The sequence below is a fragment of the Dipteris shenzhenensis genome, chromosome 26, assembly GCF_047967505.1.
Source record: "Dipteris shenzhenensis isolate YYH24624 ecotype China chromosome 26, Dip_SZ_1.0, whole genome shotgun sequence".
NCBI lineage: Eukaryota > Viridiplantae > Streptophyta > Polypodiopsida > Gleicheniales > Dipteridaceae > Dipteris > Dipteris shenzhenensis.
In genome coordinates, this window is record NC_141621.1 from 10,739,119 (window position 1) to 10,754,374 (window position 15,256).

Consider the following 15,256-nt stretch of genomic DNA (forward strand, 5'->3'; position numbering starts at 1 on the left):
TACAAGTACATGTACATGTGGGTATGTATGCATGTGTACGTGTACATATGTACGTGCATGCACATATGTACATACATGTGTGTGTATGCGTGCACACATGCATGTGTGTGTGCACGCGTGCACATGTGGTAAACATGTACACATACACGTACATACATACCCACACGTACATTTGTGTGTGTGTTTGCATGCATGCATGCATATGTGTATGTGTGTGTGTGCACACACCTTAAACATGTACACATACATGTACATACATACCCACATATACATATGTGTGTACACACATGCAAGCACACACACAAATACATATAGTGTATACCAAGGTACATGTGCATACATGTGTACATATGTATGTAGGTACATATGTGTGTATGTACATGCATGTATATGTGGGTGTACATATGTGTATACATGGGTACATGTGTGATAAATATGTTACATGGGTACATAACCTATCATGGTTGCAATTAGAAAGGGCTTCTCAATTTCCCATATGTGCAACTCTTGGAGATATTGGACATGAGAAAAAGGAGTCAAATGTTGAGGTGCTTTCAAAGACTCTCCAATTGAGAATCACACTAGAATGAGAAAGGTCAAGAGGTATGCCTCTCCTCCCATTGTGAAACCCAATGTATCTTTAAATTGAGGCAAGTCATATAGCTCATCGGTACCACACATGGGTAAGGTTGTCTATACACCATCCCTTTAGGTGGCATTTCTTCTCCTTTGGAAAGCATAGATGCAAAAGCACAAAAGGAATTGTTTTCAAGACCCTCTGTATCAAAAAAGACCTTGGCCTAAAAAAAGCCTTACATTGAAGATTTAGATCCCCTAATTGCATTAAGGAATCAAGGTCTCCTAAACTGGCATCTATTGAACCATCAAGCCTACTCCATTTAAAAGCTTTGATTGGCCTTTTAAGCTGACTGATGCATTCCCTAGAGTGGCACCAACAAAAACAAACAAACAAGATTATGGTCAACATTACTGAGAGTGCTCTCAACGGAAGCAAGAACAGAAGAGGGAGAGAGAGAAACAGAGAGCCACACAAGTTTTGGTGGGTACAGAACACCCTAATCTTCTTTTTCATTCATTTATATATGTGTTTGAGTATTGTACATAACCGGGGTAAAGGCACAGTGACCTTTAACCCCCACAACCTCCCACTTAAAGGACGATGTGCCTTTAAGGGAGAACAACCAGTGAGCATACTATCCAATGCCCATCAATACACGACAATACTCAAACCGCTGACTAGGTAGACTCTTCGTCAGCATATCTGCAGGGTTATCATCTGTATGAACCTTGACAAGCTCTATGCGCTTGTCCTCAATTACCTCCCTAATGAAATGGTACCTGACCTCAATGTGTTTGGTCTTTGCATGAAAGACCGGATTCCGTGCTAGCTGAATAGCACTCATGGAATCACTATGCAATGTTGGTACACCTGTATGAATCCCCAAATCTCCCACTAGCCGATCAAGCCATATAGCCTCCTTGCAACCCTTTGTGGCTGCAACATACTCAGCCTCTGTGGTAGACAAAGCAATGCACTTCTGTACGCGAGACATCCACGACACTGCACCACCTGCAAAGGTGAGCACATAACCAGAAGTGGATCTCCTACTATCCACATGCCCTGCATAGTCTGAATCTGTGTACCCAAGTACACGCATGTCTCCTCTACCAAAGCAGATGCACATCTCCTTGGTACCCTTCATGTACCTCATGATGCACTTAACTGCCTCCCAATGCCTCTTTCCTGGATTAGCCATATACCGGCTTACAACTCCCATTGCAAATGCAATGTCTGGTCTAGTAGCTATCATAGCATACATAAGACTCCCAACTGCTCAAAAAATGACTTTTTCTTTGAAAACACTTAACAAGCTCTCAAAACCACTTCGCAAAACCAAAATGACTTTTCCAAAGGTTCCTCCAAGGTCTCTGCACACTCGGATGCAAGTAAAGTCACCCACAAAGCTTCCCGCAAAGCTTCTCCTTCCTCCCACAGAGTTGCTAAGCTTCTAGGCATTCACGCACGCTCAGCTAGATCACCCGGGCTCTGATACCAGTTGAGAGTGCTCTCAACGGAAGCAAGAACGGAAGAGGGAGAAAGAGAAACAGAGAGCCACACAAGTTTTGGTGGGTGTAGAACACCCTAATCTTCTTTTTCATTCATTTATATATGTGTTTGAGTATTGTACATAACCGAGGTAAAGGCACAGTGACCTTTAATCCCCACAATTACTTGCTTAACAACTACCATTCTAGAAGTAAGGTTAAGTTTAGTTGGACTCCAAAAGAGGAGTTTTATACTCTCTAACACAAGAGCTAAGTACTGTGAGGGAGGGATGCCCCACCGACTTGACAACCCAAATATTTGACAAAGACAACCCCTTTGGATCCAAATGAAACCAAAGTCAGCTCTCCAACCTAGTGTGTCCAGTACAAAATCCACTAGATTTACTCCAATGAATTTGTGCAACTATTCAAATGCAAAATAAATTCAAGGTTTTCTTGAAGGACGTAAGAGTTTGGGAGTGGCATCCAGAATGTTCTCATCCTACTTAAGGGAAATTCTTAGCCCAAAAGTATATGCCTAAGATCTCAGGAGTGCTCATTACTTCAACCACGAGTATGTATAGGAAAGAAATAGAGGGCATTGAGTAAGTACCAGAAAGGAAATATAGGGCATCTAGTAAGTACAAGAAGAAAATAGAGGGAATCCATGATGGCTTGATCTAGAATTGTGAAACTTCACTCCTCTAACCCATGTGATAAGCACTTGGCTATGGGTTGATCTGTAGAAGAAAGAAACCCCTCTGATTTAAGCATTTGAAAGACCAAACCATAGTAGGGTATCCTTTGAGAAATCATACTCTACTTTATTATAAGCTTTCTTGAAATGTAAGAGAAGAATGGCTAACCCTAGCTACTATGCATATCCCACTCCAAAGCCTCACAAAAGAAAATATATTATTGAAAATCCTTTGGCCATGCACAAAGTTAGTTTGTGTATTGTGGATAAAATCTAAGGAAGGGTTATAGTCACAAGCTAATTACCATTTGCCAAGATCTTATAAAGTGCCCAACACAATAATAGGCCTCCATTATGAATTGGTGACTGGTGAAAGGGGATCGACGAAGGATACAGAGGCGCAACAGGGATACCACCTGATGTGGCTACAGCAAAGCATGGGAGAAGAGAGATAGAATCTTCAGAATGCTCATGAGTTGTGAGAGCACTATTACTGGCTTCCTTGTAGTCCAAGGACTCAGCGGATTCCTGAGAGCAATGTAGTTCATGGTTTTTATAATGAGCTTCACATCACAGACATGTACCAAAAGGGAATGAAAACAATGTGGTTGTCAAAGTGTTAACGAGAGTTTTGCTATGTTAAGCGGTCTTATCGATACAACGTTTCACATACACAGCCGCGAGCCGAAAATGAAGCAAATGGGTTGGGCAGTTTAAGAGTACACATTCAAGTTGAGTTGCTTAATCACACAATGACGAAATATTGAAAAGAAACACTGTTAAACACGGAGACAAGGTTGGAAGCCGGAAACAAAAATGAGAAATACAGAGCTCACAGTTCCCTACAGAGTACTATGACTCAACGAACGGATCTAACTTAGCAAAGTCATTTGTATTTCAAAGAACAACATACAAAGAGGGGCAAGGTGCCCCCTACTTCCTGCCAAGATGCCGTGGGGTTTGAACTAACAACCGTTTGAATGAATGACTATGGCTGCGCAGGCAGCGCTGCATTAACCAGGGGCGATGCTGCATTGAACACGAAGCAGCGTGGCACTATCTCGGAGCGATCGCCCAATTGATTGCACCTTTAAAGGGCCTGTCAGAGGCGGGTCGGGTGACTCCGACGGTCGGACGTGCCGTGTTACTTGAACACCTTCCGATCAAGTTATAGGATCTCCAGTTGGATGAGTTGGACGTGTGGTTAACAGCAGATACTAGGCCTGCCACCACCAAGTCAGATCCGTTGATCTTTATTAAGAGAGATCCTTCCACTTGGCCGACACCCCTGCTCGCCCGGAGCTCAACATATCTTTTGACAAAGGGACTATTGTATTCCAAAGAGCAATGCCGGAAAGGCCTAGGCCTCCATGCAACTTGGAAGATCCAAGGACCCCACCTTCTTAAGCCGAGAGAGACACTCGGAAGAGCATCTCATCTCATAAGCTCTAAAGTTCTAGACAGAAATGGTAAGATGTGCAAACCACCAAGACTCATCCGATGCCAAAGCTGAAATTTCTGCTGATTTTATTCTTGAACCAATCAAGCTTTACCTGAGAGAACCTCAATAATGAACAATTTCTCCCCTATGGATCCACCTGATAGGAAGAGCAGAAGCTTTTAGGGAGTTTCTCCAAAGCCACCCTTGAGAGCAAAATTCTTGTTCCCGCTACACTCTCACCGGGATGCCTCACAAAAAACTCGGAGTGCCTCAAGGCTCAAGCATCCAATCCTACTTACCTGACTGAAGCATCACCCCTATGAATGTACCCATCCTTCATCCCAGCTTTAATGAAGCCAATCAAAGGAATTGTACACAAGGCAAACAACAACGGAGCCAAAGGCGCACTGAAAAGCGACCCACAACCTCTCCATTCAAGCAGAGAATGGCAGATGCATTTCCCATAAGTATTAACATCTTACGAACAAAATCGGCCCCAAAGCCCAACTGAAGCAAGACCGTCAGGATAAAATCCCATCGTATTTGGTATTATCCGCAAGGTGAAGAAAAAGGAGTTGCGAATCTTAATGGTGTAAGCTTGTTGCCTCTTGTCACACATCTAATCCATCACACATGTCTTTGTGGCTTAATCGCAGCTCTTTCGCTTTTGTTTCTTCACGCCATCCCTCTCGGAGTCTAGGATGAATTTGACACTCCACCATTTCAGGGGGCTTGACAATGCGGGGAAGACTACTATTGCGAATAAATGGGGAGGATACAAGTGGCATCAGCCCTACTCTCGGGTTCAATATCAAGACAATGCAATACAAAAGGTTTGCTTTTGATTCCATGCAGTTCCAATCCTGGCGCGTTCTGTTACAGCTTACAAGAACAAAAACCGGGAATCGAAGCACCATTCCATAAAAAATGTGATGCCTTTATGAATTAATATTAATCAGTCAAGCCGTTCGCACCCATTTAGACATCTTTGTGATGTGATGTACTTCCAAATCCTTCCAAATCCTCTTCTTACTTTGTTGTAAGAGCAAGGATTGAAGACCCGTAGAGAGGAACTCTTTGTTGCCACTCCCAAACAATAAGGCCTACAAGATCGATGATGAAGTTCATGACTTTCAAGGAACTGGGTGCTACATAAAAAGGGCTCCAATCAGCTGGCAATATAATGACTTGCTTGTATCGCATTACTTGCATGATGGATCTCTCTTTAAGAGGACATGGGTCCATCATTATTTTCTTTTGATTGGCTTTTCTCCGTACCGGCAACTAAGCCAGAGTCCACCTCTTCCTGTTCTGTAAAGTGATGGAAACTCACTATATTGGCCTACGTTTAACTGACTATATATTAGAGTGTCCATCTTTATAGTGACCTCCATGTGGATGGCTGAATGAAGGTGTCATACACGATTGTTTTTCATTTTGTGATTGATTATCAAAGGTTTAAAATTGCACTTTGTCTTTGCATCTACATGATAAGTTTGGGCATGTTCATATATGTGTTTATATATATATGTACATACCTCTTTGCGGGCAAGCATGAGCACATCTGCATATGAGGATGTGCACGGCTTGTTCATCAACTACAGATGTGTGAATACTAAATGGTCATCATAGATTTGATATCCACTTGTTTTGGTGCACTATTGGCACAATGAGGAGTTTAATTGCTTTTTTGGGAAAGGGGGAGAGAGAAATTCCTTGGATCTGACCATAAGGTACTATTACAGCTCCAAACAAATGCAGATCGATGCTCTGAATCTCGTAGACCCCATCCCCTATGTAGGGGGGCCACCAGATGCCCGTCGGGGGCATATCAAAAGCTGCTCATCTCGAACCCAAACAGTGCAAGTCAGGGTCTCGGTGCTTTGGATCTCATAGACCCCATCCCCCTATGTAGGGGGACCACTAGCGGCTTGTCAGGGGCCTATCAAAAGCCGCCCATCTGGGACCACTACCCACCTCCCCTCCTTGCGGACTATGTCCTATTGCTGTAGAAGGGTGCGCTGCATAGAGGGGTGAGGTCCTTATCCAAATGGATCTACGGGTGATCCCATAGAATTGTACACCTAAGTGAGCCCGAGAGTTTCTAAATTTGATGAAAAAGTCTGCTCTTGAGTGGGGTCCCATGCTATGTGCTAGGTGCCCTCAATCCCATGCCCCGGACTCCTAGGGTGGAAGCCACAAAGCTGGTATCATCGCCGATGGGAGTGGTGGATGTGTGAGGGATCCTCGGGACTCTCACGTTGAGAGCCTTACTGGCTTTCTACTACTGTTCTAGAATGGTGGCCAACACGGTGGCCTCCGCAGGCTCCCGTTTTGTGATGTCCACCCATTTGGAGAGACGTCAGCTACATGGTGGCTATCTGTGCCTCCATTGCTGGCCCACTGCTTGGGGCTGTTGCTATGGACACAATTTCCTTACATAGCTGTAGTACCTCCTAACTGAGGCTATATATAAAGTGATCTTGCTCTATTTTCTCCTGCTCTGTGTCTCTTGTTTACGTAGGTGATGAACCTTCAAGCTGCTTCCAAGCCTCGAGTGGAATTGGGTGTGCCCGAAGTGACTAATATGGGTAAGGCATGAAGGAGGCTGAGTGATTGGGGATAGGATCATAGGGGTGAGGATGGCTGAAGATTGAAAGTGGTGGGGACATCTGGGATATGGCTGAGGTGAGCCCGGATGTAGAGGGGACGGGTGGCTGGCTGAGGGGTAGGGGTGATAAGGAGGAGTACTGTAAGGACTCATAGAGGGTTTACTGTATGGCATGTCGGGGTCAGACTAGCAGGGCATGTTGGGCTCGGTATTGATGCCGATGCCGATGCTGAAGCTGGTGTTGATGATAATGCTGTTGCTGATGCTGCCATGGATGATGATGCTGATGCTGCCATAGCTGTGGGCTTCTGCACTGCCGTACTATCCATCTGCAAACTGCTTCGATTGCGGGGCTTGTTGATGTCACCTGTCCTCTGGGCTGTTGTTTGGCTTGTTGATGTCACCTGTCCTTTAGGCTGTTGTTTGGCTTGTATTCTTTCTTCTCTACTTTTGCCATATCGTTGTGCTGTTTTTTTTGCAATTTAAACCTGAGTTGCAAGGGGAACAGGGGCTTAGTGCCCTTCTTCCCCTCATTTCTGCAGGAGCACAATGGTGGACTTCTTGAAGGGGCTTTTCTTGGCAAGAAAAGGGCTGGAAATGGTCAAGGCTTGAATCCTGCAGAATGCAGAGGCAGGAGAGGGGGGGGACTGGGCGGGCGGAATGTTGGGGCTGGTGGCTTGGGGGTGGGGGGGGTGGGTTGGAGGGTTAAGCGTGGGCTGGGGGAGCAGCTAGGGGGTTAGTGGGTGGGCAGTGGGTGGAGAGAGTGAGGGGAGAACAGATGAGCAGCTAGGGGTTGAGCAGGGGAAGCGGTGAGGGGGTGAGTGGAGGAGCAGCAGGAGGTGAGTGGCGAAGCATGAGGGGGTGAGCGGGTGGGGGAGGGGGGGGAGAGAGAGCGAGACAGACAGAGCACGAAATAAAGTGCCTGGTACAACTGGGTAAGCCTAGTGCTTCTCTCAAGAATACTAGAAGGTCCAGCGTGAGGTTTCCAGGCAGTTTCCAAGCTAGAACAATGATTAGTATTGCTATAATATTTTTAAATCTGAGGAGGGACAGTTCTTAGTCCTATAATGGAAGAGTTGCAGCTAATGTCTGTAATCACCAAGGGCCAGCCTTGAATGCTATTAATTCTTTTTTATCGTTTTTGTGTGGAACTCATATCGTTTGTGATTCCTGTAGGTTGGGTAGTTGATTATGGTATGCTCTTTTGGAAGTCTGAAAAGGCTATGTAAACTGGGACGGCTTAAAGAGGCAGTGTGCAATATGGACCTTATGCATCAGCAAGGATTTAGCATCCCTGTGAATATTCTTTATGACCTTCTGCATGCGTGCATAAGAAAGGAAGACCTGGCATCAGGCAGATATGTGCATAGGCTGGTTGTGAGAGTGGGGCTTGAGTCAAACACGTTTTTGGGGAGCCACCTTATTCGCATGTTTGCATCATGCGGGAGTTTGTCAGAAGCAAACCAAGTATTTTGCAAATTGCATAGACCAAATATATATACATGGAGTGCAATTATTTCGGCACATACAAAGCTTGGGCAAGGTGAGGAGGCTCTCCATTTATATCATCAGATGCAACAGTTGAATGTGAAACAAAATGGACATTCATTTGTAGCAGTTATTAAAGCATGTGTGAGTACAACGACACTAAGGGAGATTCATGGTCATGTTATTGAAAATGGTTTAGAGTCAGACTTGTTTATTGGAAATGCCCTTGTTGATATGTACTCAAAATGTGGTTGCTTGAAAGATGCATGCAGTGTGTTTGGTAGACTGCAAAAGCGAGATGTGGTGACATGGAATTCAATGATTGCTGGATATGCCCAGCACGGGGAAGGCCAAAAGGCTCTAAGATATTTCCAGATAATGCAGAGTGCAGGCATAGAGCCAAATCAGGCCACTTTTGTTATTAGCCTGAAAGTGTGTTCAAGTGTAGAAGCTCTAGATCAAGGGAAAGCTATTCATGTCCGTGTTAATGAGAAGGGGTTTGGGTCAGATCTGTATGTCAATAACGCCCTTATTGACATGTATGCAAAATGTGGGGCACTGGAGGATGCTCGCATGACATTTGATGGCTTGCTAAATCGAGATGTTGTTACATGGAGTGCATTGATAGCTGGCTATGCCCAGCATGGATTTTGTACAGAGGCTTTTGAACTATTTGGTCAAATGGAGAAGGATGGTGTGGTACCAAACCAGGTCACGTTTGTTGGCATCTTGAAAGCATGTTCGGGCATGGAAGACCTAAATCAAGGCAAGTTGATTCATGCCCACATAATTGAAAGTGATTTCGAGTCTGATATGATTCTTGGAAACTCCCTTGTTGATACGTATGCCAAATGTGGCAGCCTTGAGGATGCACAAGCAGTATTTGAACGATTGCCCCAACATGATGCCATGACATGGTGTGCTATGATGGCAGGATATGCTGAGCGTAGGCATGGCCATGAAGCTCTTCAGCTTTACAACCAAATGCAACAGCTGGGTGTTCAGCCAGATGGAGTTACTTTTGCAAGCATTCTTAGAGCATGTTCTAGCATAGGTGCCCTGGGTCGGGGCAAGCTGGTTCATGTGCGCATTTGTGAAGGTGGTTTTGAGGAGGATGTATTTGTTGGGAGCACCCTGATTGACCTTTATGCACAATGTGGGTCCCTTGACGATGCTCGCATGGTTTTTGACAGATTGCCGAAGGAAAGTGTGGTTGTATGGAGTGCAATGATTTCAGGATGTGCTCAGCAGAATGACTATATCACTGCATTGCGGTATTTTGAGGATATGCAACATATTGGCCTGAAGCCTAACAAAGTAACATTTGTTTGTCTTCTCTCGGCATTAAGTCGTATGGGCCTAGTCAATGAAGGCTTTTGCTGGTTCAAGTTAATGATAAAAGGCCATAATGTTGTACCAACCCTGGACCATTATAATTGTCTGATTGATCTTCTTGGTCGTGCAGGCAGTTTGAATGATGCAGAAGACTTGCTCAAAAGCATGCCGTTTGGACTGAATATCATTGGGTGGAGGTCTTTGCTGAATCACTGTAAAGTATATGGCAATGTAGACGTAGGACATCGATGCTTTGATCATATTGCTGCAATGGATTACAGAGAAGCAACTGGGTACATTATTATGGCATATATTTATGCCCATGCAGACATGCAAGAGTATGCAGACAAAGTAGAAGAGCGGAGAAAATGTGCAAATGCATGGAAGGCACCCGCCCAAGCCTTTCTTGAGATTGACAAGAACATGTGTGATTTCACTGTGGGAGGCAAAAGCCTTCCAGACAGCTGTGATGTCTTTGCAAAGCTGAAAAGGGTTAATTTTGAAATCAAAGAGAAAGGGTATATGCCTTTCTTGGACTTTGTAGTGCCATCACTGTCAAAGGAAAAAGAAGATACATTGTGCAGTTTGAGAAATTGGCTCTAGAACTTGGGCTTATCAGTGTGTCTACAAATGCCATGCCGACCCAGCTCAACTTTGCCTGCTCAGTTCCAGCTCTGTTTGACCTGCGACGCCTGACTGGCTCAGCTCACAGTCGTCTTCTCAGTTCGACCTGCTTTTTTCCAGCTCGCCTCTCAGCAGAACTTGCCCAGCTTGAACCTAGTTGTTCCATAGCACAGTGCCGAAAGCGCAGCAGCTCGTTCTAGCCTCCATTACAACTCACCATGTGGGGCACGAAATTGAAGTCATTTGCTTAGGTGGTGGCTTCCCCCTGCCCTGGTATTAGAATGAGCACCCAGGTTCCAAGTCCGCACAGCAGATTGGGGGAGTTGAAGTGGAAGACCAGCAGCTCAAAAAACTCCATGGGATAGCGACAAATGCATTTATGCATTTATCTACTCTAGAGAATCAAGTCAACAAGCAGCTCTGCTTCAATTCAATCAACGAAGTGGTACATCAATGCATGAGTAACAACAACCCCCCCACACCCCGCCCGACTTTTATGGCTAAGCTTGATTCTCTGATCTCCCATAAGATTGAAACCAGGTCAATTCAACTATCAAAGTGGAAAGAGAAGCTAACACATTGAAAATCAGGGTAGGTGGACTCCTGACCTTTACTTAAAGCTTTGAACAGATGAAGGCAATGACACCAACCATCGAGTGGCCAGAGGATGACTTGATTAAAATCCAGTTAGATGGTACACTTGCAGTATTCACTGAACAGATGAAGGCAATGACACCAACCATCGAGTGGCCAGAGGATGACTTGATTAAAATCCAGTTAGATGGTACACATGCAGTATTCACTCCAACAAGAGCTAGTAGAGTTCATATTCTCAGACAATCCAACAAGTGGAAGGGTACGAAAGTATGGATAGCAGAGGATCCCAAGTTTGGCAAAAGGCCACTGAGTTAGCAAAGGTGAGGTCAGCTGAAAAGGAGGGTAAGTGGGCTGTCGATCATGAAGGCAAGGCTCTCACCAGGGTGGTAAAATTGAAAGCTAAAGATTCTTAGTCTATAAATGATGTTAGTAAGTAGGTTTGGGAGTGGTGACCGCGTTAGTGGCTCTGCTCTTCAATCTTTCTATTGTTTCGGTTTTTCAGTCTCATAGACCTTTTGGTCTCCCATAGACTATAAGATACTCTCTCTCTCTCTCTCTCTCTCTCTCTTGTAGTGAGCACTTGAAGGTAGGGAGATGTATAGATGCTGCTCTGGCTCAATTTCTAAAGAGAGAATTCATTCCTGCATTTTATTTGTTTTTATGTATGGTGCTAGACATGCAAATTGTAGTTAACAGTCATTGGGATCAAGCTATTGAGCTAATCCTCATTTTATATGAGCAGTTATGGATAGGACTCATTTTATATGACCCTAACCTCGGTAGAATATTTTGACTCATCTAGCTGCAAGGAACACAAAAATAACTAACCTGTAAGGATTGAGCTAGTGAGCTGAACTCCCAGCCATAGGTTTGCTGTTTCAGAACCCCCCTGAGAGTGAGGTAAGCCACACTACATGGGTGGTACATTACATGGCAGGTTTGGTGCCTTGAATCATTTGAGGTGCAATGTCGAAGTCTACACCACCTGTTTTATCCAGCAACATTTGGGAGAGGGCCCTGGTGGTAGGAGGCTTATGGAAAGCTAGTCCACTTGGAGGTTAGCTTATACATCCCATACCACATGCCCCTTTTGCCAGGCTTCTACTCCTAGGTCACTAGGTCCACATCTCTAGGAAACACAGTCCACATGCTTTATAAATAGAAGCCAAGGGCTCATTATCCAAAATATCGAGAAGAACTTTCAGACGTCATGCTTAAAGTAGCTTCACTTTCCATATGTCTTAAAGCCAAGCTTTTGCCCGAAGAGCTTGTTTTTTTGGGATTAGCTTTGTCTTTCTTGGATCAGTTCTATCCATAAGATCAAAACCTCATCCATGCTAGCACTAGTTTCAACCTTAGATTATTTGAAACTCCTAGTTAGACTATGCCCTAAGCACCAGCCATCATCAATAGTAGGTCATTTTAATCGTAATCTTGGCTATGACCAATTGTGGGCTAGACATACTTTTAACCCTAGACCCATTCCAGACCTTAGGTTATTTTAGAGCAAATCTTAAACTAAATATTTCAAAATAATTTGCTGTTTGCTTGTGTGAGGGGTATCTTGAAAGAGAGACAGAGAGAGAGAAGTATTATATATATTTTGAAATAATTTTTTGCTTGTTTGTGTGAGAGGTTTAGTTAAAGGAGAGAGGGAACGAGGGGGGGGGGAGGAGAGAGAGAGAGAGAGAGAGAGAGTTGCAGAGAAAGAGAAAGAGAAAGAGAGGGATAAAGAGAGTAGAGAAGACATAAATTTTGAGGGTCTATGGAAGTAGAAAGAGGTTGAAAGAGCTAATTTTAATCATATGGTACAAGGGTAGAAACTATGGAAGTAGAAAATGTTGGGGAGTGGGAGAGGAGGAGGACACCATGGAAGAGTGTGTGGGAATCAAATGGCAAAAATGTTCCATTGAGTTGAGAGAAGTCCTCTCTTTTATAGAATGTTAGAGAGGGTGGCCTAAATCAATGGCACCTCTCTTACATCAAAGGAGGTAACTCCTAAATCATAGGAACCCCACAATCATAGGCAGCACCCCATGTGGGGACCTTTGCATTACATCATCACCTGTGTCATGGCCTATGGCACTAAGTGTGCCTCTTCTACACACACACACACACACACACACACACACACAACCGTATGATTGCTAGTGGATGCACGCATGCACCTAGCAAGCCCTTGATCACACATATTCCAACATACCTCCCCTCAAGGGTTTGCCTTATGCTATGTCAAGGATATATCTAGTCTCATAGTTTCACATGCCATCTCATGGTGGTCAAGGATAAATCTATGGCTAGGATCTCATGCTAACAAAGGTGCCCAAGGGTCAAGGTTTACAAAAATGGGATAGACCCCCCCAAATGGTTATCTCCCTTGCATGTATAAGGATGAATCTTAGGCCTTTGTGTAGACCTAATTTCTCATGTTTGCAAGAGGTACCATGGGGTTAATCACATATCACATGGCCTACATCATATGGTGACCAGATGTGATTTACAAAAGACAAAACGCAGTTCTACATGCAAATTCTACATACGATTCCTACATGCAACTTCTACATGCAACTCCTACATGCAAGTTCTACATGCAACTCCTACATGCAACTCCTACATGTGAGTTCTAGATGCAACTCCTACATGCAACTCCTACATGCGAGTTCTACATGCAAGTTCTACATGCGACTCCTACATGCAACTCCTACATGCGAGTTTTACATGCGAGTTCTACATGCAACTCCTACATGCAACTCCTATATGCGAGTTCTACATGCAACTCCTACATGCGAGTTCTACATGCAACTCCTACATGCGAGTTCTACATGTAGAGAGAGAATGTCTTACAATTCCTACATGCAGAGAGAGAGCTCTCCAACTTGTATAAATACCCTATAATGGAATGAAGCCCACACTCTTTGTCTCTCCTTGACACAACAAAATGAAGACTGCTAATTTCAGGATCTGAACTCTTTGTGAAAATATCCATAAAAGTCTCTTTGTGTTGAGTTCTACTTTGGTATTCCAAGCAATTGTCTCAAGTGTCCATGCTTCCTTGCACTCCACGTCCAAAAGCATGTTCTAACCTTGCAACTCCTCCTCTCCTCTCCTCCAACCTTGCAACCCATTCTCTCTCTCTCCTCCCTCTCCCTCCTCCTCCTCCTCCCTCCTCCTCCCTTCTCCTCCTCCCTCCTCCCTCTCCTCCTCCTCCCTCCTCTCTCTTCTTTCCCCCATGCTCTTACACCTTCTTCCTCTCCCACTCCTATGCTCCCCCTAAACCCTTAGTTCCTCAACCCTTAATCTCCATGATCTACAAGGGAGATGAGTTCTCCACCATGTACTCTACCCTGAACCTTGGAACTTCTTCTAAACCTTGGAACCTCCTTCTAACCCTGGAACCTCTTCTAAACCCTGGAGCCTCCTTCTAAACTCTGGAACCTCCTTCTAACCCTTAAACTCCTCCTAAACCCTGCAACCCCCAATGAAGACGAAAGCCTTCATTACCTTAACCATGATGATACTGTTGAGAGTTCATGCTCAACGTCATGTGATCATGTGTGCATAGCACCATCACGTGATCATATGTGCACAGCACTAACCTTATAGAGTACTATAAAGGAAAGGGTTAGATCCCCTAACCCTAACCCTAAATGGGTTTGTATATATTCTATTTTTTCAACTAAATCTAGTGTACAGTTAGTCATTTGTGGTGTGCTCTCTAGGTGTGCCCTCTCTCCTCATCTCCACTCTTCTCCTCTCCCCTCTTCATATTTTGTCATGGTATCAGAGCTCCCTTGCCTTCTGCTGAGGCATTGTGATTCCTAAGAGTGCAAGAGAGATTGTGAGATTGAGAGTTCTCTTGAGTGATTGTGAGATCCTTCCCTTCACTTCCGTTGAGAGAAATTTCCGTCCATTGAGAGAAATTTTCATCCATTTCGAGAGAGATTTCCGTTCTCCTTCGAGAGATTTGTGAGAGTTTCTTGAAGAGAGCTCCCTTTACTCATTTGGTTCATTGCTTCTTGTGAGAGAAAAGATCTCAGCTCTTACAAGAGCTTGTGTGAGAGAGAAACAGAGGTACTTGTGAGGTTATGAGGGAGAAAGAGATCTTTTGAAACTCCTTGACTAAAGCTCCTGAAAGCTTCCTACAACCGTGACAACATGAACTTCAAGATAGTGGTCCAAGCCTTCGATTGAGGCAAATTGACTTCTCAGTTGCCATAGCCTACCTACTTTGACCTTCTACAGCTTCGAAGGTAGTCGAGCATCTATGGCCAGCTCTTAATCAAACTCTTAATCAAAGACTACTCTATCTATGACTCCTATAGGTCTCCTACAAGCAAATCTACACTCTAACAGTGCCCAAGCACCTCCTCAGACGGGGACGGGTCACCAACTACAG

The 15,256-nt window shown here is 44.3% G+C and overlaps 1 protein-coding gene across 2 annotated transcripts; it reads left to right on the plus strand.

Annotated features, from left to right (window-relative positions):
* The first annotated feature begins 4,302 nt into the window (after positions 1-4,302).
* LOC147884658 (pentatricopeptide repeat-containing protein At5g27110-like) lies at positions 4,303-11,279 on the plus strand. Of its 2 annotated transcripts, XM_087397112.1 has the most exons (3): positions 4,303-4,795; positions 4,933-5,038; positions 7,993-11,279. In XM_087397112.1, the coding sequence occupies exon 3, from the start codon at positions 8,008-8,010 to the stop codon at positions 10,240-10,242; it is 2,235 nt and encodes a 744-aa protein (XP_087253238.1). In that variant the 5' UTR covers positions 4,303-4,795; positions 4,933-5,038; positions 7,993-8,007; the 3' UTR covers positions 10,243-11,279. The 2 variants fall into 2 exon arrangements, with proteins under 2 accessions (XP_087253238.1, XP_087253237.1); XM_087397111.1 differs by having other exon boundaries at positions 4,303-5,038.
* The last annotated feature ends 3,977 nt before the right edge of the window (positions 11,280-15,256 follow it).

Bases quoted from the DNA above. Each gene is read 5' to 3' on its own strand.
- LOC147884658 (XM_087397111.1), top strand. From the start codon at position 8,008: ATGGTATGCTCTTTTGGAAGTCTGAAAAGGCTATGTAAACTGGGACGG.